General features: G+C 47.3%; 1 protein-coding gene and 1 pseudogene across 2 annotated transcripts in view; one reads left to right on the top strand and one right to left on the bottom strand.

Moving 5' to 3' along the window:
* The window catches only part of CD164L2 (CD164 molecule like 2), a 62,228-nt gene extending 56,610 nt beyond the window's left edge, over window positions 1-5,618 (bottom strand). For both annotated transcript variants that reach the window (XM_061596540.1, XM_061596539.1), the window contains exon 1: window positions 5,437-5,618. In XM_061596540.1, the coding sequence (XP_061452524.1) occupies window positions 5,437-5,524 (88 nt within the window). In that variant the 5' untranslated portion in view covers window positions 5,525-5,618. The remainder of the gene's footprint in view (window positions 1-5,436) is intronic.
* Window positions 5,619-15,996: 10,378 nt separating this feature from the next.
* LOC133371088 (5S ribosomal RNA) lies at window positions 15,997-16,115 on the top strand (annotated as a pseudogene).
* Window positions 16,116-26,945: the final 10,830 nt, after the last annotated feature.

A 26,945-nucleotide genomic window follows, 5' to 3' on the forward strand; every position in this document is an offset into this window, starting at 1 on the left:
CTTATGCCCTAAGCCAATCACTGAGATCATCTAGAGGAGCACCATTAGTGCTCCCATACCCCAGAGGCAGAAGCTTGACTCATCTCAACGACTCATGTGCCTTCAGCGTAGTGGGCCCAACTCTATGGAACTCCCAGTAGAAATCGAGCCGGCACCTCCCCTGCTAAGTTTCAGACATCAGGTCCAACTGACTGAATTTCGGGAGGCCTTTGTACTACAAACGTTGCTCTAATGTTCTTATTTTCTGATGTTTTAATCTGTTTTATATTTTGTACATTGTACATATATATATTTGCATTTGTAAGCCTTTTTGAGGCACATGTGAAAAGCAGGGTATACATTTTTTTTTAAAAAAAATAAACCTGGACAACTCAATTTCACTGCTGTACTGATGCATATTCAAAGGGCTGTTTCAAAGAAATTCCAACAGGAAGAGATCCAGGTGAGACTGTCCCCCTTCTACACAGGTGTTGGGAGTGTCAGAGCTGCATGGATCTGGTCACGTAAGATAAATCCAGTTGCTCTCTCAAAGTTGACATCAGTGACTGACAGGTGTGCCATGCAGCACACTGGAAAGAGGACTGGAAACTTACATTCCAATCTATCCACGTTTACCTGGAAGGCAGCCTGACAATTCAGTGGGACTTACCTGGGAATAAGCATACAGAGCATTTTAGCCTTAAGACTCCAAGCGTGACCTTGGACAAACCATTTTCTATTTTTCTGTTTTTAAAAATCTTTTAAAAACACATTTTTAAGATGTTTTGTTTTTGAGAGGTTTTAATATGTTTTTAGTGTATTATCCTTTGTTTGCTGCCCCGGGCTCCTTCTGGGAGGAAGAGCGGGACAGAAGTTTAAATAATAACAAGAAGAATAACAATAATGATAACATTCCCTCTGCAAATGGGAATGAGGCAACCTACCTTGCAGAAGCATTGAAAAGATGGGCGAGAAGGATTATACAGGTCTGAGGTTTTTAAAAAGAGCTTTTGAAAAATTTAGATTTTTTTTAAGCCACAGCTTACACCGGAGGGGAGAGGTCTTAAAGCAACTCAAACATCCACTGCATTACAAAACACAAGAATATAGGAAGCTGCCTTATCCAGAGTTTTTCTCCCTCTCTCTTAACACTGGAACTTGAGGACATCTAATTTAGCTGAACGCTGGAAGATTCAGGACAGACAAAAAAGACAAAAAAAAAGAGGAGGCAGAGATTGCCACTGACTTAGCTTTAAAAGAGGATTAGACAAATTCATAGAGGATAACGGTGTCAAAGGCCACTAGCAAGGACGGCTATGCTCTGCCTCCACAGTTGGAGGCAATATTCTTCTGAATACCAGTTGCTGGACAGCTGGTATAGCGCAGTGGGGAGGAAAGCCTGGCTGGAAGTCCAGAGTCTGTGAGTTCAAATCCCCGCTCATGTCTCTTGGGTGTCAAAGGCCAGCTAAAGATCACCCCCACAGCGAGTGGCTCAGGGGTTACGTGCCCTGCACCTGTGCAGCCGTGGGCAAGCTGCAGAGCCCCAAGGAGCCCAGTTGCCCCCCAGGAAGGGGCTGGCTTGTGCAGCTGTGGCAAGCTGAGCAGGCCCTAGCCAGCTGGGGAGGACTAACCTCAGAGGGAGGCAATGGAAAAACCCCTCTGAATACCACTTACCATGAAATCCATATTCATAGGGTCGCCATCAGTCGGGATTGACTTGAAGGCAGTCCATTTCATTCACCAGTTGCTGGAAACCGTGGGGTTGGGGTGGGGAGTGCTCTTGTGCTCAGGTTTTGCTTGCAAGCTTGCCATGCACATCTCTTTGGTCACTGTGAGATCAGGATGCTGGACTAGATGGACCATTAGCCTGCTCCAGCAGGCTGTGTTAACTTAAAATCTGGCCATTGGTTCATCTATCTTAGTACTGTCTACACTTGACTAGCAATGGCTCTCCAGGGTTTCAGACCGGGAACATTCCCAGCCCTTAACGGAGATGCCAGAGATTAAATCTGGGACCTGCTGCATGCAAAGTAGATCCTCTAACACTGAGTTTTTATTTATTTATTTATTTATTTGATTTATATCCCGCCCTTCCTCCCAGTAGGAGTTATGGCCCTTCCCTAAAAGAATCAGAGAGTCATTCATTTTTCTTTATTTGACCGAAGACACACCGGGTGGGCTGATCTTGAGAAGGAGCCCATTGTTAAAGAGCTTTGAGAGTTTATTGTACTTACTGTACAGAACTTTGCTTTAAAGCACTTCAGTCTTCTTCAGGGGTAACTTTTTCACTGTCATCTCCCCTACCCTGTCTCCAAGGACTCAGATTAAACTGACAATACAGCCATCTGTCATTTGCATCCTAACAACAGCAACCCCATAACACTAATTAGGCAATAGATAGGGACATTGCAAAGGCTTGGGACCAAGGCCAAGCCTGGAGCTCATTGGTATAGATCCAACAATTAGATGCTGGATATACCAGGCTAATGCTAAACCAAAAAGAGAGAAAGGCAGAAAGAGAAGACACAGACATAGTGTAAGCATCAACTCATTTCCCCAGGTAACAGGTTTGCCAAACACATGTCAAACAAGAAATGAATGAACACAGGAATAGAGGAAGCTGCTTTATATTAAGTCATGCCATTGATCCATCTAGCTCACTATTGTCTCCACCAACTGGCAGCACCCCTCCGGGGTTTCTGGGAGGGATTCTCTTCCAGCCCTACCTGGAGATGCTGGGAATTGAACTCGGGACCTTCTGCAAGCAAAGCAGATACTCAACCAGCGAGCGACAACCTTTCCCATAAGTAGACTTTTTAGGAGGACTGAAATCCCACCCAGAGTAGGGGAAAACAACCAAGAGAGTCCATCTAAATGTAAATATAGTTTTTCCTCAGGTTACAACATTATTAAAAATCATTATTTAAGCGCCATAAATTGAATGCTGAGAGGAATGGGAACGAAATAGTGCCAACATCCAGCATTCTCACACCATCTGAAGTGAGATGGGTGGCTAACAGAGAGAGGGGCTTCTTAGTGGTGGCTCCCCAGTTGCTCTACCCAGAGAAACCGGGTACCTGTTTTATTGTCTTTTCCTGAACAAAGTCCTTTTTTATTTTCCTGAGCTTCTCAGGAGCAGTTTTAACTCTGCTTTATTCTTCTTTTATAGTTCTGTGGCTTTTACTTCTTTTATTTTAATTTTTGTACTAACATTTTCATTGTTTTATTTATTTATTATTTGATTTATATCCTGCCCTTCCTCCCAGCAGGAGCCCAGGTTTTTAGTCTTTTTGTAAACCATCCTGGGAATATGATTGAAGTATGATATTTATTTATCACAAATATTATTTATAATGAAAAAGAGCAAGGGAAAAGAGCAAGTATATTTCCATACCGTCTCAGGGAAGCCATTGCTCACAAGAATTAACATTTCAGTTCTTAACCCACATGCATGCTGTATTGTACAGCTATCCCACATGTACGCAAACCAACACATATGTACATACTGGACCACTGCAGCCAATTGCAGTTGTTACAGTGTTGGTTTCAGGTCTGCGTAAGCTACTTTGTTTTCTATATTCTTCAATTATTCTATCTTTGTGGGTAGATCAGACATTCTAATGCATGCAGAAGACCAGACTGCTTCATGCAAATATGCTTACATTTACAACTATGTTAAGTAGATTCATGTGCAAATCAGGCATTCATATGTGCAAATGCATGCCTGACGTTCGCCAGAATATTTTCCCCACCAAACAGGAGTATGGATAGATCACAGATCTTGGCTGAAACAGGAACCCAGGAAAGTGCCCTATTACTGAGTCATACTCTTGGGCCATTTGGCTCAGTACTGTCTACACTGACTGGCAGCAGCTTCTCCAGCTTTTCAGGCAGGGGACATTTTGAACCCTACCCGGAGATGCTGGGTATTCTGTATGCAAAGCAGATGTTCTACCAGTGAGCTACAGCCCTTCCCTGAAATTGTACACACACATTTGAATATACGAATGCTGGGCTCACATGGGGTTATTGGTGTGGTGGCATGCCTTTATAAAGCATCCCCATGCAAATGAGGATAGGGTCCCTGAACCTTTCATAAGTGGAAGAGGATATTTCAGCAGGTGTCACTTGCATTTTCTCTTCTACACAACTATTCAGGGAGCAGAAGCTCTGTCCTGTTTTGCATCTGGCCATCCTATTGCCCAATGCTTGGGTCCACTCAACTTCACAGGCAGCGTCACAATGTCAGACTTAATGTTTGAATCAGCCCTTGGATAAGCAGCAACTGAACTGATTTCCTTGAAAAGCCCTGCACAGTTTCAAAGCGACATAAAGGGATATCTACGATTTGAAATATCCACATCTGTGTCAGCTCATTCATACATGCCAGCCACCTCTTGATCAAATGACAAATATCCATGGGTGAACTGGCCATACATGTGACCTTTCAAGCAGTGGCGGCTGGTGGCTCCATGTCAGGGGGGTGGTGGAATCCACTCCAGGTTTTAATCTGAACTTCCAAGGAGCTGCATCTTGGACAGCTCCTTTAAAGTTCGGACTAAACTGGAACGGATTCTACTGCCCCGTTGACATGAAGCCACCAGCTGCCACTGCTTTCAATCATCAAACTTTGACCAAGAAAAACTGGGTTCAAACCCAGAATGGCTGCTGAACCTCACTGTGTCCTTGGGTTTCTCTCTCTCATTCACGCATACACACACACTGTAGTGTAACCCACCTCACAAGGTTGTTGTGAGGATTAATAGAGAAAGGCATTCTAGTCTGAACTCTACAAAAGAAAGGTGGGAGGGAGGTGAGGATGAAAAAAAATAAAAATTATGACCTATATGCCGGTTGCACGTTAATCCTAGCATGGAAGGGCCTTCTTCCAAAAGCCCTGAAGGTGTTGCTGGACTACAACGCCCCTCATCTCTACCCTTTGGCCACAGTGGCTGGGGCCGCTAGGAGCTGGAGTCCACTACATAGCGGAAGGGCCAACGGTTCCGCCCCCTTGCCCCAAGCGTGCCACGCCCGTACAAAAGCGCCGGGGCTGCTCTTCGTCAAGAGATGAACCCCGAAGGCAACTTTAAGCCCTTTCCAGGCGCAGCCTCGTGGGTCAAGCGATACCTTTCTCATCTGCCGGCGAGTCGCCTGGCAGGGTCGCGTCTGTTCCGGGGAGAGGAGAAAAGGGCGAGTTTGATCAAACTCCGCGCTACCCTGGGAAGCAATCGCTCGCTCCCACCCACCCGGAGGCCGTTTAGTTGGGCTGGGCAGAGGCGGGAGAGCAAGCCCACCGCGAGTAAAGCGCGGTCGTCGGAGCTCTCCAAAACTTCGTGCGCGCCGCTCCCTCCCCCGGGGCAGAGAAACAACCCTCTTTCCGAGGACAAGACCAGGCGAGAGGGTTACGGTGCAACAGGGACCGGGGAAAATCAGACCGACCCCGCCGAGCTCACCCACCTGCCTGGCTCAGGACTACGCCGTGCCCGCAAAGCAGGGCGCCGAGGAGGGCCGCACGGAGGGGCCAGGTGCGGGCCGCAGGAGGCATGGCTGAGTCCTCTTCGGGGCAAGCGGCAGCGAGCGCCCACCTCAGAGTGGCGGCGGTTGTTTTTCACTTTGGTAACAATGATCGCCTGTAAAGTGATCGGGGCTCCCGGGAAAGCAGCAGGAAGAGGAGGAGGAGGAGGAGGCGGCGGCGGCGGAGGCGAGCACATGCGCGCACAGGCGGGGGCCGAGGGAGGAATTCGGCGGGGTGGGGCCGACAGGTGCGCCGGAGGGTGGGAAGCAGCGCCATCCCCTCCCCCACGGAGAGGGACGTGTCCTCGCCACACACCCACGCCGCTGCGCGCGTCTCCGCGTCTTATTCAGAGCATTTGCGTGTGAGCGGAGCCCCAGGAGCCGTCGCTCAAAAAAGAAGAATGAAAACCTGCTTAATCTGAGCTACAGTTAAGGCGCCAGTTCCATCCTGGAAAAGATGTATACGGGAATGATGAGTAAAAGGGTGACCTTGCGCACGTGCGGAGTGCTTTCTTCTCTCACCCACTTTACATATGATTGGGGCTGGCCCAAGAGGTTTTGCAGCTTGCAACGATGCAGCTATTGTCTTGCTCGACTGTCAATCTGAAGGTTCCTAGGGCGGTCCAGAGCCATTCATAAAATACATGCATATACCAGTGACACGGGACTGAAAAACACTGCCAGTTACATCTTTACGAATATGGTCTTCATATCTTAAGTGCACTCCTGACTATCTGTAGGGGCAAACTGGAACCCCAAAGGACTCTCCTGGACTGTGTTTATATGTTACATTGACCTACTGTAGGGGAAATGGGGGGGGGGAGAATGACATAATTCTCGCCATAATACTGGCTGTGGGGAGGGGGAATACATTCCATAACACAGACACCACCATTGTGAAAACCCTCCTCCTTGTCACCACAAGCTGATAAACAAGTGTGTCTTGATCTGCCACCTAAACACAACTAATGTTGAGGGCAGCTGCATCTCTATGGTGAGGAAATTCCACATCTGGAGTGCCACAACTAAAAAGGCCCTGCTCCATGCAGTCACACTGTGGACTGCAGCTGTACGTGGAACTATGCACAGGGCCTTTTCTGTAGATTTTAAAGCACAGGGCAGTTGGTAATAGGGAGCTGCAATGATAGTTTTCTGACAACAGCATAACTGCAGTTTACTGAGAGATAACAAGAGGTCAGCATTGTGCAGGCACAGATGTGTGCCTGCAGAGTCCAAACTCCCTGGTGTCTTGCCCCTCACCCTCCCAGTAAGCTGTAGTGACACCACTACTGGGAAGCCAGCATTGCGGCTCTACCCCACTGGACAGACCACTTCTGGCCAAGACTCACTAGGGCCGATGTTGGTCATTACAGCATCTTGTTTTAATCATGTTTTATAGTCATGGGATGGCTAGCTAGGCATATACATGAATAGAGATGCTTATCTGAATTGTTTTTATTTTAAAACTGTATTAGCTTTTTCCAAAGCAAAACAATGCTTCTTCCCAAATAAATCTCTTTAGAATCAGGGGAGCAGAAGCAAACCCTGTTGTATTCATGCATTCACGTGTGTGCTGTGATTCAATGAGTTTAAAATGCAAAACTGCACATGCTCAGAGTATTCTTGTCAGGGATGGCAACAAAAATTGTTGTGTTAATCTAACTTATTAGGAATTTAAAAACAGTTGTAAAGCATGTAAAGGCAGTGGAAAGGGAGAGAGAAGAGAGATGTTGATTTTGTGCTTTACAGCTGAAGTTATGCACATGGCTGTCTAAAGAGGGACCCTGTAAGATCTATTAAGGCCAGGGTCTAAATTACCTAACTGCACGGCTGCCTCCAATTCCCAGCCCACAGAGCCAATCCAGAAGGATACTGTAGTCAATTATATTGAAAGATGCAGAGAGATCAAGGAGAACGAACAGGGTCCGTCTCCTAATAAAGGCCCTCAATCAGAGTGATGAAGGCCACTTCAGTGCCGAATCCAGGCCTGATGCCGGATTGAAATGAGTCTAAAGAAAACCAGCTTTATCCAGGTGCTTCCGGAGCTGACCAGCCAGTATCCTCTCCATTACCTTGCCCAGAAAAAGGACATCTGTGACCAGTCTAGGGGTGGGTGAGAAATTTGATTCAGTTCGCATTTCAAGTCAAATCTATCAAATTCACGCTTTCTGAAACAATATGTGAACCAAAACTCAGCCATCCTTTGAAATCTGCGCTTATTTGAATTTTACAATGCAGTTTGCCAACCAAACAATGTTTACAAAAATTCGTATGTTAGGGGAAAGTGTGCACTAAAATGAATATATGGGTGAAAATAAAATACAAAAATGCTTTATATGATGAGAAATTGCTTACAAAAATGTGTACATTAGTCAAAACTGCCTACAAAAATGTGTTTGTTAGGAGAATTTGCACTAAAATGCTGAAGAATTTTCACAAGGATTTTTTTTGAATCCACAAATTGCTGCAGAGAACTGGAGAACTGGAAAATTGAGAAATGGAGAGAAATGTAATTGAGAGATCTTTCCATCCCCAGACCTGGCAATAATTATGTAAAATGAAGAGCTTTACTATTTCCTCCTTTAGGGCATTTGGTAGTACCTGCTCTGGACTTTAGACTCTGGACTTGATGATCTCTCTCTCTCTCTCTCTCTCTCTCACACACACACACACACACCCCTTTAGATGATAATGTGTATTACTTCAAAATAGGTTAAGCTCTGTTTGAGGGTCCTCCTCCTGCTCATTCTACAAAGTGGGACCCTGGACCTCTGCCCTAAAGTCCTACCTTGATGGCACCCATGTCTGCCTGGGGCAAAAGACACACTGCCCCCCCCATGCCACATACGGAACCCAAGTGACCTGGCAAGTGCATCTTGCTTCAACACAGGTGGCTGGACAGTGTTTTCCATTACACCTGAGGGCAGCAGGGTAGTTTAGGGCAAGGGTGGGGAACCCTTTTCAGCCCAAGGGTCACATTTCCTCCTGGGGGGGCACATGGCAGTGGTGGGCGGGGCCAGAGGCAAAAGTGGGCAGAGCAACAAGTGTGGTATGGTGGTTAGAGAGTCGTACTGGGACCTGGGTGACCAGGATTCAAATCCCTGCTCAGCCATGAAGCATTGGGGGAGTCACTGCCTTTCAGGCTAACCTACCTCACAAGGTTGTTGTTGGAAGTGGGGCAACAGCAACTCCTGTTTTGTTCTTTTGTTTATGTTCCAGAAGGGAGATAGAGTTAAGGTCCTCCAGATGGATAGGCTTGACTACCTTTACCTGTGATGTTCTGATTGACTTCCTTCTGTTGTTAGACTGATACGTCTTAGGGAAGCTTACCTGCCCCTCCTCCTTCTGCCCTTTCCTCTCTTCTCTTGTTTGACTGTCCGAGAGAGAGGAGATGCCTTTGTCTCTGCTCTCTCTCTCCTGAGCCATGAGGGCAACTCCCAAACCTGGGCGTTGCACCTCCAACTTAGTTAGTTAGAACTAGGTATGCCTTTCTATTTACTATGTATTTCTATAAATAAAGTAGCTTTTCTTATTTTACTAAGTCTTAAATCTCAGTGATCTCAACGCAGGATAAACGCCTGCTTCTTAGGTAAACGCACACACACTGGCACACGTGCATTTCAGTCCGCTGACATTCTCTGCTTAACAAATATACAAATTTACACAACAACAGTTGTGTGGATAAAATCCGGAGGGGGAGAGCCATGTTTGTATGCCAAAATGAGCTCCTTGGAGGAAAGGTGGGATATAATGTACCCAACAACAACAACAACAAGTGTAAATTTCACTTTTGTGCAGTAGCCTAGTTTCTACATACACATACACACACACTCTTCTCTGTCCTTCCTCCTGGCAAGGGCGAGGCATGAGCAGAGTTCAAGGATAGTTTCTGGCCAGACCAAAACACACTCAGGTTGCAAAGCAGGACCAGTGAGAGGTGTGGCCTGGGGAGAGTTCAGAGGGCCAAAGAGAGAGGCCTGGAGGGCCGTATTTGGCCTCTGGGCTTGAGGTTCCCCACCCCAGTTTGTTCTCCAGTTTGTCTTTTAAAAAAAATACATTATTACAGATGCAAGTGAAACAAAAAACAAAGCTGAATATAGCACACCTGCACACCTGTTTGGTTAGAAGCAAGCCCCACTGTCTTCAATGGGGACTGTTCCCAGGTAAGTAGGCATAGGATTGCAACCTTATCCTGCAAATCCCACCTATGTTCATATGGTTAAAACCCCACATATGTGATTGTGCCACATTGGCCACCAGACTTGACATCGGCACCCAACACCCTTTGCTTCCTGGCAGAGTCCACCAGGGCTGATGCCTCTGCTGTGCCCCCAGCCACGGGCTTCCCTAGTGGCCACAGTGGCAGATGACCATTTTTAATACCTCACAATGGCCTCATCATTGCATCACTCCAGTCACTGTGGGAAATTAAAATGGGTGTCCCTTTCAAAACCGACCTTTCAGCCTCCATCCGGGTATGTGGATATAACGTTCCACCCTGGTCGACTCAGAGAAGCGTCTAGGTTAGGAAGATGCAGAAGATGTGAGTTTAGAGAGAGGAGCTGGATATCACAAAACAGGAGTGGGGAACCTGTGGCTCTCCAGATGCTGCTGGACTACAACTCCCATCATCCCTGACCATTAGCTGTACTGGCTGGGGCTGATGGGAACTGGAGTCCAACAACATCTGAAGGGCCACAGGTTCCCAGGTGTGCTATATGGCCAGTTGATGCTCACTGAATTTTAAAAACAAACAAACCCATCTCATCCTCCAGAAAATCTCTTGATAGTACCCCAAGAGCAGGAAAAACTGGTTTTGACTCTCCAGGCTGCATATACACTATACATTTAAAGCACATTCAAAGGACATTTCCCCCCTCAAAGAATCCTGGGAACTGTCATTTGTCAAAGGTGCTAGGAATTGTAGCTCTTTCTAGTGAAAAGTACAGTTCCCAGGATTTTTTGTGCTTTGAAGGTTTTGTGTGTGTGTGTGTGTGTGTGTGTGTTGCCACTCACCCATGCAGATATGAGTCAATATGCATTTTAGGACAGCCTTGGAAAAGGGTTGTATGCTTTCTCATTGATGCCCATTGTTCCTTGTCAAGGACCAGGGCACAGAAAGCCTAGGGATGACAGCCATTTCTCCACTTTAGCGTGGTTCAAACACTAGTATTTTATTTTGTAAGATTCTCGAATTCTGTAATATGCATGCATCACAGATACAACTTCCTAGAGAAATCAACTCTCTCTCTCCTAATCACACCTTCCAGTGGCGTTAATGCTCGTACCTGTAAAACAGAATGCGTAATATAGCACTAACCAAATACTTAAATTGAGAAAATTAAAAGTATAAATAGTTGAGGATAAACTTAGCTAAAATTGCCCCCTGGTGGAATACTGGAATATAACAGCAAGCCCCCAAAACATCCTTGCAATGTTTAAAAGAGGCAGCTCCACCAAAGCAGGATGAAAAGGAAGTTCATGTACTAGTCTACCTTACAGAGTTATTCTTCAGGTATGAGAAGTGCTTTGAGCAATCAGGAAAAGAACCACAGAAGGTATTTTAGCCCAGATCTAGCTCTAATCGCAGCTAACTAGACATATGCACGAAATCAGCCTTCCCCAACTAGGTGCCTTCCGGCTGTTTGGGACTACAAATGGCATCAGTGCCAGCTGGTATATCTGTGCTGATGAAAGTTGTAGCCCAAACATCTGGAGGGTACAGGTTGGAAAAGACTTCACTATAAGGAATGCCAGAGAATGGCCACTGAAATAGATTCTTTCTGTATGGTCACAGATATGCACTGACTTTTTGAAGGGTCCCTGGAATGCATTAAAACCAGAGGGGCTGGTGGCTTATACAATATGCTTTTTATTTTGAGGTTTATAGGTTAGGGCAGAGATGGGGAACCTTTGGGCCTCTAGATGTTGCCAACCAGATGCCTATGGGAAGCCCACAAGCAGGACCTGAGTACAAGAGCACTCTCCCCTCCTGCATTTTTTAGCAACTGGTATTCAGAAACATACTACTTCCAACTGTGGAGGAAGAGCATAGCCATCATGGCTAGTAGCCACTGATAGTTTTGTCCTCCATGAATGTGTCTAAACCTCTTTTAGAGCCATCCAGATTGGTGTCTATCACTGGCTCTTATAGGAGCTCCATAGTTTAACTGCATTGTGTGAAGAAGCCCTTTCTTTTGTCTGTCCTGAGTCTTCCAACTATCAGCTTTGTTAGATACCCACAAATTCTAGGTTATGAGAAAGGGAGAAAGGTTTTTCTCTGACCACTTTCTCCCTACCATGCATAATTTTATACACCTCTATCATGTCGCCTCTTATTCACCTTTTCTGTAACAACTAAAACCCCCAAATGCTGCAACCTTTCCTAGCAGGAGGGTCCCTTCATCCCCTTGATCATTCTGGTTGCCCTTTTCTGAACCCTTTCCAGCTCCACAGTACCCTTTTTGAGGTGAGATGACTGGAAAAGTACCCAGTATTCCAAATGTGGTTGCATCATAGATTTGTAAAACAGCATTATGATATCAGCAGTTTTATTTTCAAGGTGTATGGTACCCGATGTTGGTCAAATCACTGCGACAGAAGATCCCACAAGCTGCACTCCCGCTCCCGAGCAGTAAAACTACAACAATATTAATGAATTACGGAAGTAACCACTTGCCACCCCTTTGTGCCAACCCAAATCAGCTGACGGAGGTGGCTGCCATATTCCGCCTAATGGTAGAGACGGCCCAGTCAAACCTAAAACAGCAGCACAAGTTAAAACCATAAACTAGCAGTAACCATATAATAAATGCCAGCTGATGATAATAGACAAAATGTCACCAAAAGGCATTTTAGCATGTGTTTTTAAATTGTTTTTCAAAAATGTGTTTTTAAATTTGTATATTTGTTTTTAATGTTTGAATTATTGTAAACTGCCCAGAGAGCTTCGGCTATGGGGCGGTATACAAATGTAATAAATAAACAAATAGATTCTGAAGTAGGAGGATCTTTAACCACCTGCCAAAAGACCTAGAGGGAAGAAAACAAACTGATCTCCTATCATGGGGGTAGGGAAGTTCAGGGCTGTGGACAAAATGTGGCCCTCCAAGCTTCTCTGTCTGGCCCTCAGCACTCTCTCCATGGCCAACCCCTTTCCCCCAGGCCATGCCCTTCACCGGCCTTGCTTTGCACCCTCCCTGAGTGTTTTTGCCTGGCTGGAATTTGTCCCTGAACTCTGATCAAGCCTCTTGTTTCTCTGAATGAAAGGCTGAGAGGGTGCACAGAAACTAGCCTACTGTGCAAAGGTAAACTTTATGCCAATTGCTCCACCCACTTTCACTTCTGGCCCTGCCCACCACTGTCACATGGCCCCAGAAGGAAATGCGGCTCTTGATCTGAAAGAAAAGTTCCCTAGCCCTGTTCTGAAAGAAGAGAATTCTAGAGCCTGCTTTGGAGGGAGCTACCACTGAAAAGGCCACCTTGTGTGTGTTGGAATTTCTCTATTGAGTTGCGTAGCAGAGTTCCATAGTGCTGCGGAACGGAGAGTATTGAGCGAGCTTAGTATGTGAGTGTGTGTGAATCTTTGCTAAGATTCTACCTTCCTTGCAAATTAGTCAGACAGAGACTTTAAGCTTTAAAATAAGAAACAACTAATTTATTCTGGAAGTACATGCTTGATAGGGAAGAGTTCTATATCTAGCTAACTGGCTATGCTGGAGCAGCCTGCGCTGGTCCCAGGGCTGGCCCTCATCCTGGTTGAGAGGAGAGACAAAGAGAAGATGTCTGCTCCCCTCTCAAGAAAAAGAGAACACTGAGAAAGGCGGGAAGGAACTGGGATCAACATTCCTTTGCTTATCAGCCTAGCAGGACGGGGAGAGATGGCAGAGGATCAAAGGGATAGGTATAGCCTCAACCAGCAAGAGGTCTAGCTCTCTAGCTACCCTTATTAACCCCATGCAGCCCTCAACCCACCAAGTTGGAGTTGAACCTCATACATTCCAACAGTGTGTTTCTCCCCACACAAACTTGGGAAAGGGAGGGTCATGATGACCTAAGTGCTCAGGCAGGCTCATATTGTGGGGGGAGGTAGTCCTTCAAGTAGCCTCGGCCAGACGCCATTTAGGGCTTTCAGGTTGCAATCCTATACTTATATATACTGGGAGTTAGCGCCATTGAACTCAGTGGGACTTGCTACTGTGTAGACATTCATAGGGCTGCACTGTAAAGTTTAATACCAAACCCAAAACTGCAGTGCTGGAGGTGGCTAGCAGATTAAGCTTGTTATTCTTTTCAGCCACCAGTACTTGTTTACTGTTGCTGCATCTGGGACCGGCAATTGCAGTGCTAGCATCCACATGGGGTTCTCAGCGGTGCTGGCGTCAGGCCATCCTGTGTACCAACCTTTCCAGTTTCAGAGCTGCTTCACACATGGCAACATGTCTACAGTGAAGGTGATGATGTAACAGAGCCCCCAGCCCCTTAGGGCAACCACATGGTAGTTACATGTAATACCTCTGTCATTTCTTAAATCAGGGATGGGGAACCTGGTGCCCTCCAGATGTTGTTGCGACTTCAAGTCCCATCAGCCCCAGCCAGTATGGCCAACTGTCAGAGATGACGGGAGTTCTAGTCCAAAGGTGGGGAAAACCAGGCCCAGAAGCCAAATGTCCATCCATTGCTCCGCCTGCTTTTCCCTCTGTCCACGCCCACCACTGGGATGTGGCATCTGGAAGGTTGCCCAGAAAAGAATGCAGCCCTTGGGCTCAAAAAGATTCTCTGCCCTTGTTGTATTCCAATGACGTGCAGGAGCTACAGGTTCCCTAACCCTCACCTTTAATTAATTAATTTTAAAAAGCATTCACAAACTGCCTCATTTCCCCCCAAAATCTCTAAACCATGTACCATATGATAAAAACACTATCACTAAAACCAATAAAACAACAGTATAAAAACAGGTAATTAGATTTATACATCCCTCTCCTACTCCCAGTAGGAGCCCAGGGTGGCAACTTATACATATCTTAAATATATATTGTTGTAGCAGGCCTTTTAATGTTGTGCTTGGTTTTATTTCTTTGTTTGGTTTCATGTAGGGTTTGCTTTATGTACACCACTTAGAACAGCATAGATAGATAGATTAGACAGACAGACAGACAGACAGACAGACAGACAGACAGATAGATAGATAGATAGATAGATAGATAGATAGATAGATAGATAGGTAGGTAGGTAGGTAGGTAGGTAGGTAGGTAGGTAGGTAGGTAGGTAGGTAGGTAGGTAGGTAGGTAGATGGGTAGAAGGGTAGATGAGTAAATGGGTAGGTGGGTGGGTGGATGGATGGATGGATGGATGGATGGATGGATGGATGGATAAGTAAACAAAGATTCAGAGGATTCAAGCACATAGAAGTGGGCCCAGTCTTATGGGTCAGGGAAAGCCTGGTTGACACAAGTCTTTTCTAGAGAGCTGAAGCAACTGATGGCTGCTGCTTCATGTATGGAGATGGAGAGGCTTTCCATAGTATAGTGACAACAGCAGAAAGTGTCCATTTTCAGGTCCCTGCGCCATGATACTCAGTAGGGTGCAGATGAGTAGAAATTCCCCATATGATCTAAGTCAGGGGTTCCCAAACTGTGGTCAGTGGACCACCAGTGGCCCGCAAGCTTCATTCAGGTGGCCCACAACTTCATTCTGGTGGCCCATCAGGCAACATCTAGCACAGCACGGTACAATTCCTACAACAGGCAGGAAAATAATGAAGTGGTTCTCCAAGACCCTCAGCAATTTTCAAGTGGTCCATGGGGGGAAAAGTTGGGGAACCACTGATCTAAGTGATTTGATGCAAGCAACATTCCCTCACATATTGATTTACAGAGCAAGCCCATTCCCATTTATGTGGGGGTAAACCCCTTTGAGCTGAATACGACTTCTGAGTAGACATGCCTAGGATTGTGCTTTGTGGTGGCGATATAGGTGCTCAAGAGCTAGTCTGGTACAGCAGTTAGAAATCTGGAGTAGGATAGCTTGCCACAACCTGGTGCCCTCTGGATGGCTGATGGTCAGCAATGATGAGAGCTATAGGCAGTAAGATAGGGAGGCCACAAGTTTTCTATCCCTGCCCCATCAGGATGCAGGGATAGAGCAGCTCCCCCGCCCTGGTGGGTTATGATGGCTTTTCAGTTGAAATACCGGACATTTGGGGCTATGTGCCACTCTGTCTTGTTCTTAACTCTGTATTTGGCTCAAGCTATCTGTATTAGCACAGTTGGCTTTCACAGGGCCAGTCCCATAATGACACAGAAGAGAAGGGCATATTCACACTATACATTTATTCCACTTTAAGCAGCCATGGCTTCCCCCAAAGAATCCTGGGAAGTGTAGTGTGTGCAGGGAGCTGAGCATTGTTAAAAGAGCCCTGTTCCCTCACAGAGCTACAATTCTGTTAAACCACTCTGAGGATAGTAGTGCTGCCTTGGGAATAGAGGTCTCCTAACAACTCTCATCTATAGCCATACTGCCCTGAACACGCCCAATCTCGTCTGATCTCAGAAGCTAAGCAGGGTCAGGGCTGGTTAATACTTGGATGGGAGACCGTCTGGGAGTACCGGGTGCCGTAGGCTTACAGGAAGGCAATGGTAAACCACCTCTGAATACCTCTTACCATGAAAACTCTACGAATATATCCAAAAAGATTCATAGGGTCGCCATAAGTTGTAATTGACTTGAAGGCATATAACAACAACAACCCTCAGCTCCCCTCACAAACTACACTTCCCAGGATTCTTTGAAGAGTTTGAAGTGGAATAAATGTGAATTGTCAATGTGGCCCAGGTTTTAAGATCTGGTCTCAACATTCCTGGCTCTGAGGCAGCCACACAGACAGGCAGGAGACGGGGTGAGTTGCTGTGGCCAGTTGGATCAGCTCAGCCTGAATTGGGTTGCCCAGCTGTAGCCCAAACATTTCACATAGGAGCAATAAGTCACTCAAGGGCAACAGACTTCCAGAAGTGGAAAAGTACTTTTGAAAATCCAGGCCAAAATGATGCTCAGGAGGCTCTCTCTCTGTCTGTCTCTCCCTCTCTGTGTGCTTGTGTGTAGATGTAGTTTTCTGGAGATTTCTTCTTCTTGCATACTTTTGGAGAAAATGGAGCAGGGAGGGAACTGCCCTCTTAAAATGTTATTTATAAGAAGACCCAAGTATAAAACAGTGTCATTGTTTCCCAGGTAACCCCAGAACAATGTGATCAGGCACCCTTAGATTACCTCAGAGGTAGGAAACCTTTTCTCAGCCCAAGGGCCACATTCCCTTCTGGGGCCACATGCCAGGGGTGGGTGGGGCCAGAGATGAGCATGGGTAGGGCAATGAATGTTAATTTTAACTTTGTACAGTAAGCTAGTTTCAACACACATTCATATACCTCACTGTATCCCCCCCCCCAGACAAGGAAGAGGCATTATCGTAATAATTCAAGGACACATTCCAGCCAATTAAAAACATCCATGGAGGGTGTAAAGCAGGGCCAGTGAGGGGTGTGGCCTGGGAAGAGGGGGTATGGCCTGGGGAAAGTTCAGAGGACCAGATAGAGTGGTCTGGTAAGCAGGGAAAGACCATAGATGACATGAGCTCCATGGAGGACTCCTGCTGGATCAGGAGGAGGAGGAGGAACGGGACCCTGGGGAGGGGCCCAGAGGACTGCAGTGGGAGGCAGCTGAAACAGGAGAAGGCTTCAGCAGTTTAGACGGTGGCAACTCTGCCTCTGTAGCTTCAGTTACAACTGAAGAAATGTAGTCTGACACTGAGCTGGCCCCTGTCCTGCCTCTCAGCTCTGTCGTGTTGCCTGAGCTGTTGCTTGAGCCTCCTCCCAAGCAGGAGGCGGCTCAGCTAGAGGCAGTGTTAGAGGAGGATCTAGCTGAAGTGCCGTTGCCAAGGACATTCTGGCAGATGTGCAGGCACTAACAGATAGTGCCAGCTTTTCAACCTGTTTGTAGTAATACTCGCTCGCTCACGCAGTCCCGTTCAGAGAAATCGTCCCCACGCAAATGGAAAACCCACCCCGAGCCTATTTAAAGAGTCTCCAGGGGGGTGTCTCATTGCTATGATGTCTTAGCTCCAGCAGCCGTGCCTGGTTATGCTGAGTGGAGATGCAGAATCCTGTATAATCTGTAAGCTGACCTATGAAAGGCTCTGAACGGAGGTTTCACATTAAATATAGCGGAGAAAAACGGAGTGAGTCTGAGTCTGAATCCAATGGGGTTGGCTAGGACAGCGGCTCAGTGGCAGAGTGCATGCTTTGCAAACCGGCAGCCCCCGGCTCAATCCCCAACATCTCATTTTGGTTTTAAAGGAGGAAGGATCATGTAAGTGGTGCTATGAAAGCCCTTTCTCTGGCTGAGACCCTAGAGAGCTGCTGCCAGTCAGTGCAGACAGTACTGAGCAAGATGGACAAATCTCCTGGCCTGATATAAGACCACTTGCTGTGCCATGCGGGGACCAGGGGAAGGATTGTAATTCAGTGGTGCAGCATCTGCTTTGCATGCAGAAGCTCCAAAGTTCTACATCTCCAGGTAGGGCTGGGACAGAAGCTGTGCCCGAATCCCTGGAAAGCTGACAGTGCTGAGCTTGATGGACTAAGGCAGCCTTTCCCAACGAGTGGGCCACCCGATGTTGTTGGACCACAACTCCCATCAGCCTCAGCCAGCGTTGCCAATGGTCAGGAAAGATGGGAATTGTGGTCCAACAACATCTGGTGGCCCACTCGTTGGGAAAGGCTGGACTAAGGGATTGACTCAGTGTAAGGCAGCTTCCTATGTTCCTACATCCCCTGACTGGGGTGGATCAGTGGTGACCACTAGGCATGAGTGCATATACTACCCAATGGCAAAAGATGCAATACATTTAAGTAACACGGTAGCTCAGCGGTATGACTCCTTGGTTCAGTCTCCAGCACCTCAAGGTAAGGCTGGGAGAGAACCTTGTTGGAAATTCTGGAAAGTCCTCGCCAGTCAGTGTAGGCAATACTTCAGTGGATGGACAACTAGTCTCACCTAGTACTAGTGGGGGCTGGTGGCTTCATGTAAGTGAAATCTGCTCTGGCAGCTTGGACAGCTCCTGGAAAGTTTGGACTAAAACCCAGCGCGGATCCCACTGCCCCACTGACATGGAGCCACCGGCTGCCACTGCCTGGTACAAGGCCCCTTCCTATGTTCCTTAGGCCTTACTAATAGTTTGTTACTTGGATGGCACAGCTGCCACTGCATCAAAGTTGCTCCCTGGTGGCCTTTTCCAGGCTGCATCTGTCTTGATTGCATGGATATTTCAGCACACTAAGCTTCAGCAGCTCCAGTGGAAATGGGGGGAGGGCGAGGAGAGTATGCTGGTATGGGAAGTGCACCCAAGGACTGGGGCTGCCTTTGCCAACCTGGTGCCTCCACCTGCAGCTTCCAGCAGCCCAAAACATCTGGAGGGCACCAGGTTGGCAAAGGCTGGGCCCACGGCTACTCACATAACCAGCATGTTGATTTAGTAGCTTGGGTGTGTGGGAACCAGCTGTTCTGTTCCAAGAAGACTTTGAGCTTGTGTGTTGCAAAGTGATTGCTGGCGGGGACCGACCTTGAGGAACAATTGCCCAGCAGCAGGGAGTGGGAAGTTGTCCAAGCTAAGCCATAGGCAGCCATTGAGTGGGAGCCTCATGTCGGAGCTGGGAAGCCAAGGCCAGGAGATCAAAATTAGGGAAGAAGCTGAGAGCGTAATCCACCAAAACTTGGAGCTAGGGACTTGGGTGACAGAGCCCAGGGACCTTATCCTCTCTATCATCCCCAGAACAGCTCTTAAGCCAAGGATGTTACTGGCTTGATTTTTGCTGTGTTGTGCTGCCGCCCATGCAAGGGTCGTAAAAAGTAAAGCTCAGTCAAAACAGGTGACTTGAAGAACCTATAGATTAGTTCTGTACAAAAAGTAGGAGTAATGATTACAAGAGGTAGTAGTAACTATGATGATGGCAGGCTTTATACCACTAATAGTAATCACATCTTTTCACTGAGAACTGCCTGGGTGGGTAGAGTCAACCCAGTACCTGGTGTCCAATTCCATGTGGATGTAAAGCTCACAGGGAAACCAATTTGTGGTCAGTGGTGGCAGGTAGTGGCCAGTCAAGGTAGGCGAAGCAAAACCATGGCTGGGCAAGTCTCGTCAAGATACTAAAATCAAGTTAAACCTCTCTTATGCAGAAGGCAGACAAGAACAGGACCTTGGACAGCTCTAAGTGGGCCTTGCCAGCTAAAGCACTCTCTAAAATTGTTGTTGTTATATGCCTTCAAGTCAACCCTATGAATCTTTTGTATGTATGTATATATATATATATATATATATATATATATATATATAAAAGATGCCAGTGTGGGGAGCAGACACAATTCCACAGGGAGTTCCACGGTCAGGGGTCCAGCACAGAGAAGATCCTAACTTGCATCTTTGCCCCAAATGCTTAGGTCTGGTAACTTGCAAGTGGCCAGTGCAATGCTTTCAGGATAGGTATTACATCAGTCCATTTTGCCACTGCACTCTACAGCTAGATGGACATATTCTGCACTAACTGTAGCTTCCAGACTATGTTTAAGGACAGACCCACATAGAGTGCCTTCCACTGGTGAAATTATGAGGTTACCAAGACATGGATCACTGAAGTTAAGTTCTCCCGGTCCCAGCTCCATCATATGCGAATCTCTTTATGGGTAAACTGGAACAGGAGATCCCAAAAAAGGCCATCAACAAACCACTTATATGGTGGCGATACATTGATGACATCTTTATGGTCTGGACAACTGGTAAAGAGAGTTTAGAACAATTTAAAAATTACACCAACTCTTTCCATCCATCTATTAAATTTACATTTAATAGTACAAATGACAATCCACACATCCCTTTGCTGGATGTTCTTCTCACCATTGAAAACAACAAAATAGCCACTGATCTCTACGGCAAACCCACTGATGCCCACGCCTATTTAAACTGGAAATCCTGCCATCCTAAGCATATAAAGAAAAACATTGTGTGTAGCTTAGCTCTGAGAATCAAACTTATTTGCAACACTGAAGATAAATACCAGAGAAGGATCAGTGAACTTAAAGAACACCTTCTTATAAGAGGATATCCTCCACATATTAGTGATTGCAACATCCACCAAGCCTCCATTCTGTCCAAAGAAAACCTCTTCCATCATACTGAGGTGTCAAAGAGCAGACAGCAAAGGATTCCATTTGTGGTACATTTCCATCCAGCACCTCCTAACTATCACCAAGCAATCAGAGAGAGTTACCCATTGCTGGCAAACTCAGAACATCTTGCTGGAGCCATCAGCAGGCCTCCTGTTGTAGCATTTCGCCAGCCTCCTAATTTGCGCAGACTGTTAGTGAGAGCTGTGCTTAAGCCACCTATCACCAATCCTGGGTCTCATCCTTGTCACTCCAAACGCTGTATCACCTGTGTACCTCAAGGAGACAGCTACTTTTACAAGCACTAGGACAAGCAGGACATATTACATCAAACAGAACATCACCTGCAGGTCCTGCAATATAATTTACGTCATCGAATGCAAAAGACCAGGATGTCATATCCAATACGTAGGAAAAACCACAACTGACCTATGCACACGCTTCAGAAACCACAAATCAGCAATCTTTACAAAAAAAGTGGAGCAACCAGTTGCAAAACATTTCAACACTGAGGGTCACAGACTGTTGGACTTTTCTATAACAGCGATAGAGATGCCAACAGATCCAGCAGCATTGACTTAAAGGGAGAACTTTAGGATATACTCAATGGACACATTGGCACCGCATGGCCTGAACCTGGAGGACAGTACCACCACTATTTAGCTTCTGCAAGTGAAGCCCCTCTGAGCATTCCATCCTTTCATACTCCTTCCTGCCCAGAAGGATTCAATGGAGAGCCTGGATGAGCTGAGTCATTCCAGGGGCTGAAGGCATTTCACTAAGAAGGTGGCTACCTGCAGTTCAGTGGTTCACCACATGCAGTGGAAGTGCTCCATGAAGGCAAACAGGGCACTGCCCCACCAGCCTCCATCTGCCTTCAGCCAACCTGCCTGCCTTCTTACTTACAACCATTCCAGAGGGCAGCACCGACTTTCAGCTTAGTCTCAGCATTGCCCCTTGTAGAACTCAGCAGGGAGGAAGATGGGGACAAAACTAGACCTAGCTGGCTCTCCCTGCCATTGGCTCTGGCTCCACCAACTGTTGGTCTCCCTGCCTTCCGCCCCACCAGTTGCAAGGGGCACCAGCCCCTACTGATCACATTTGAGGGTCAGGCTGCACACAGATCCATCAGGTCCTGACACGGGCAGAATGCCCTGAGGCCTGTCACCTGAAAGGTCCAATCTACCATTCAATTATTTATTGCCACTTTTTATTTATTTTTCTGTAGTATGACATTTATTATTGCACCTTTCCTCCAAGGAGCTCAAGGTGGCATTCATGGTTCCCTCCCTCCCAGTTTTGTCCTCACAATAACCCTGTACGGTAAGTGATTCACCCAAGGTTACTCGGTGAGCTTCGTGGCTTAGTGGGGATTGGAATCCTGGTCTTCCAGATCCTAGTCCAAGCACTACATCACAATGGCCCTCTTAAGAATCCGGCAACTCCTTTCCCTTCCTCTCAAAGGTTCTCAAGCACCACCACCCAGAATAAAGTTCAATGGATCTCTTCACAGTAAAACCTCCTGGACAAATGATCAGATCCAACAAGCTTAATAGCTGGGTCAGGACACCAGAAGTGGGAGAGGGAGCACCTTTGTGGGAGTAACCATAAAGAACATGTATTGCAAATTCACTGCAGTAATCATGCTGTAAACATAACATATGTTCTGATTTAATTGAGGAAAACCTGCAGGAGGAATTCCACTTCCAAGTTCATCCTCTGAGCTCCAAACGGTAAGTTGTAAGGAAATTCAACATGCTCTAATTCAGACAGGCTACAGATGCCCTGATCTTTTTTCATTGAGGCTGACTTCAGTGAAAGGCTCTGTGCATGCATCTTCATTCAAAGGCACACTGCATCATGGGGCTTGTAGTCTTTAAGGCTGCATAAACATACTTTGCTTGCCTAGTGCTGCTTGGTATCCCTCCAGACTCAGGAATACGCCAGTGGGCTGGGCAGATTGCTGAAGTGGTGTATGGATGGTGGAGGTACAAAGAAGAGACGAAGGCATTTTGATGCCTCCCCTTCAGATCCTGGGTGGGATGTGGTTGCTATAATGAATTCCTGCTTTGAAATATTCTTAAAAACTTTTTTCTGAAAATGGCACCTACAGCACCACCTAGTGCTGCACTGAGGATAAAACATTCCACTGAATCATCAGAGGTTCAATTTAATTGAGCACTCATATAAATTGGGGACTGACAGCCTTGTTTTTAGCTACTCGCTTGGTCATGTTAGACCAAGGATGCAGAAGTTTGTTCAGCCTGAGGTCCACATTCTCTTCTGAGCAACCTTCTGGGGCCATGGAGCAGTAGCGGGCAGGACCAGAGGCAAAAGTGAGCAGGCAGACAAATGAATGTTGTTGGGTTTTTTAACCTGTGTTCAGTAGGCTTGCTGAGACTATTCAACACAGACATTCAGTCTAGGTCCAAAACATGATCCAGAAACAAGGTTAGGAAACAGTTCAATGTTGCAGTCAGTTCAGCCTAGAATCAGGCAGAAGGAGCCAGAGACCTGTGTTGTTTCCAGCAATAGAAAGACCAGGCCCGGTACCAGCCAGGAGTAGGCCCTCAGGCACATGTTGCAATGCTCCCCAACACACACGCCAATGCAGCCAGTGCAGGCTTAAATAGGCCCCACCTCCCACATTGCCTCATCAGCATGCTAGCCCACTGTGTGCACAATACCTGCCATCACCCAAGATGGCAGCAGGAGCATCAACCCTTAACTGTCATCTTGGGTGATGGCAGGCATGCACACACAGCAGACTAGCATGCTGACGAGGCAATGTGGAAGATGGGGCAACCCAGCCTATTTAAGCCCACACCAATGGGGAGGGGTGCCTGGGGGTGTGTGAAGCTCCCACTTCACAATCCATGCCAGCATCAGGTCACAGGGTGTGATTTGTAACCCCTTACCCCAGGCCACAAATCATGCCCCACAACCAGGTGCTGGCATAAGGCATAGATCAGAAGCACCACTACCCCAGCCTCTACATTTAGGAGGGACCCTTCTGAGCCAGCAAATCCCTCCAGCCCATGTACCACCTGACCATCCACTAGCCAGCCCTGAGGGAGGCCTTACATACTCTGGCCTCCGAACCACACCCTAATCACAGCCATGGGCACTGAAGGAGAATCGGGGATTGCTCACTAACAAGTAGATGCCTTACTCACAAGTAGACCGATGACTCTGGGTTCATAGACACAGCCTGTGTGTGTTGTCGCTCTTCAGCCTGGACCCAAAGCTCTTGGCACTGGCATTTTCAAGGACGAGGTAGGTGTGGGGCTCCTCCTCTGACTGTTCCAAGGTGTTTGTTTTTAAATCAGGTATCATCCCAGGGGGCCTTCAAGGTGATCCTCAGCATTGGATTCAGGAGGCTCTGCCTGCTTCTCAAGGTCCTACATCTGTGGGGTGTCTTGTTCATCCTCCGAGGACTCAGTGTCTGGCCTCAGGTCCGGTTTGGGCATGACAAAGTGATGCCCGTCCGATCTGGCACTCCTGCTGGTGCATTTCCAACTTACCATCCTCCCTGCTGCCTCACCCCACTCCCTCTACCTTTTGATAAGCAGCAGCAACCTGATCCGGCCCACTGGAGGCCAAATGAGCAGTGATGCCGCACCACGCCCTCCCACACTTCAACGAGGCTGCTTTGCCTCTCAAACGCCCAGCATGGAAACCAGCTCCCTGTCCATCCTCCACCAGCCCCTGAGTTAAAAAAGTAGTGAGCAAAAATCTCCATGGGCTAGTGATTTCTTGGAGGCTAATTTTCAAGATCAGGGGAACATTTTCCTTCAGCCCCTAAGAAAACAAAGGTTGCTGTATTCTTTTCACTTTACCTTTTGATCACTTATGGAGCCAGAATCTGCTGGATGAACCCTGGATGGCTGGTTTCACTTTGGTCAGAATGCAACATGGCAACAGGAGAGGAACCACTGGATTCGGCCAGCCATATTTGTCCATCCCAGATTCTTTGGCTGCTGCTGGATTGCACGAGCAGCTTGCCAAGAACAAGAGAGCGAAGGGCCATTCCTCAGTGGCAGAGCATCTGCTTTGCGTGCAGAAGGTCCAAAGTCCAATCCCCGGCATCTCCAGAAAGGGCTGGGAATGTCCCATGTTTGAAACCCTGGAAAGCCACTGCCAGTCAGTGCTGACAATATTAAGTCTGGCCTGGTATAAGGCAGCTTCCCAAATTCCTAACAAGACTTCTGTGTTTGATTGCGGGAGCTACCCAGCTCCTTGGGGGCTGCAGCAACAGCAGCAGCAGCAGCGGAGCTGGTAGGCCTAACGAATGGGCTGTTATTGCTGGATTAGGAATCAGCATGTGAGCCAAAATGGCAAGGAGTGATGCTGTGACAGGGTCCTCACGCCCTCGCTCGGTGACGTTTATCCCCAGGAAAGGGAAAAGCCACTGCAGCAGCACCATTTGCAGCAGCAACAGCAACAACACAAGTGATGCTTCGTGGCTGCCAACTCCACTCTGACAGCTCATCAGAGGAGGTGGCGCATAGAATCCTGATTAAGGCTGGCAGCAGACTGGGCCGTGGAGAACAGGCCCCCTGCAATTTGCTTTGTGGTCTGACTCAAGGAGGAGAGAGAGAGAGGGGGGGGAGGTTGATGCTCTTCAGGGGCTAGGAGTGGGGAGAGGATGACTATCTGGGTTCCCATTGGAGCCAAGTCCCTCTGCGGCACTCCACCATGGAACCTGCTTTGAAAAGCAAGGACTCAGCTCTGAAGACTGTGCAAGCTGCAAAAAAAAAAAGAGTGCCTCTGGGCATGTGTTGATGAATACCTTGCTTTCAACACAGCCTGCCACCACACATCTGGGATGAGAGAGGGTTAGGGAGGAGGGTCCTTCAGGTAGGCACTTGTTGTTTTCAAAACTAAGCACGGGACTAAGTGGCTAGCAGCTTGTCAAGGAAGGAGAATGGCAGGGGCTGTAGTGAAAGGTCCACTGCTTCAGGGAAGGCCCCTGAAATTGCAGCAATGCTTGCTTCACCCAGAGGGGCACCCTGTGGAGCACGGGAAGAGCATCCTTGAGAGTGTTGCAGTTTCATGAAAATTCATCTTTTTAAAAAGGCCCCTTCCCAACAAACAGCTATTTATCACGTGCCATTTTTCCTGTATAGGCATAGATGTATAGCTACATGTGTGAGGTGGGGGAACTATGCACACCGGTACCCATTGCTCATGTGTGAAGACCGAGCATGCACCTACTGTGCCACATGCATGCTTGTTAGGAATCATCCACCAGGCTATGTGTCATGTGCTGTGCCGGTATGACTACTTTTGAGTAGTTCAGTGGTGGCGTGCAAGCTTTGTATGCAGAAGGTACCTGGTTGTCTCTCTGGCACAGAGCACCTGCCTTGCAAGAGGAAGGAACCAAGTTCAATCCCCAGCATCTCCAGATAGGGCTGGGAGAGACTCCTACCTGAACCAATGGAGAGCTGCTGCCAGTCAGTGTAGACAACACTGAACTAGATGGGCCAATGCTCTGACTCACTAGCAGGCAGCTTCCTACGTTCCTATCTCCAGTCAGAAGATTCCACGTAGCAGGGGATGGGACAGAAGGTTCTCTGCCTGGAGAGTTGCTGCCAGTCAGAGTAGACGGTACTACTGGGCAGAAGACGGACAGTCTAACCTGGTTCAAGGCAGCTTCTTCTAGGACGCATCCACATTATGAATTTAAAGCACATTTATACCACCTTAATAGCTATGGCTTCCCCTGAAGGATAATGGGAACTCTAGTTTGCCCCTTATAAAGCTACAATTCCCAGCACCCTTGACAAACTACAGTTCTCATTATTCTTGGGCGGGGTGAGCCACGTGCTTTAAAGGTGTAGTGTGGGTGTGACCTACAAATTGTTCCTAATCCTGGTTCTATCCAGCTGTGTAGGAGAAGGAATTTCTGAGCACTGCATTCCTCACCTTTCCCAACTGGTTGCACCGTACAGACTGGTCTCATTCCATCTTTGTCTCATCCTGAGTTTTTCCTTAAAGGGGACTGTTCTGAACTAGTAGTTCAGCTATGAGTTAAAGATGCTATTCTTCCCCCCCCCCGAGCTCCCTGTAAAATTCAAAGGATCCATCTCTTAATTTTTTCATGGCATGAAGATGAACAGCTGCACAACAGGTAGAATTTCAACAGATGCTGCTTTGACGGGTGCTGCAATAGGGAACTCTTTACCTGCTGAATGCTTGCCTGTTCTGCAGCTGATGGTGACAGCCCTGGCAGAAAA

Source organism: Rhineura floridana, chromosome 15, assembly GCF_030035675.1.
Source record: "Rhineura floridana isolate rRhiFlo1 chromosome 15, rRhiFlo1.hap2, whole genome shotgun sequence".
Classification (NCBI taxonomy): domain Eukaryota; kingdom Metazoa; phylum Chordata; class Lepidosauria; order Squamata; family Rhineuridae; genus Rhineura; species Rhineura floridana.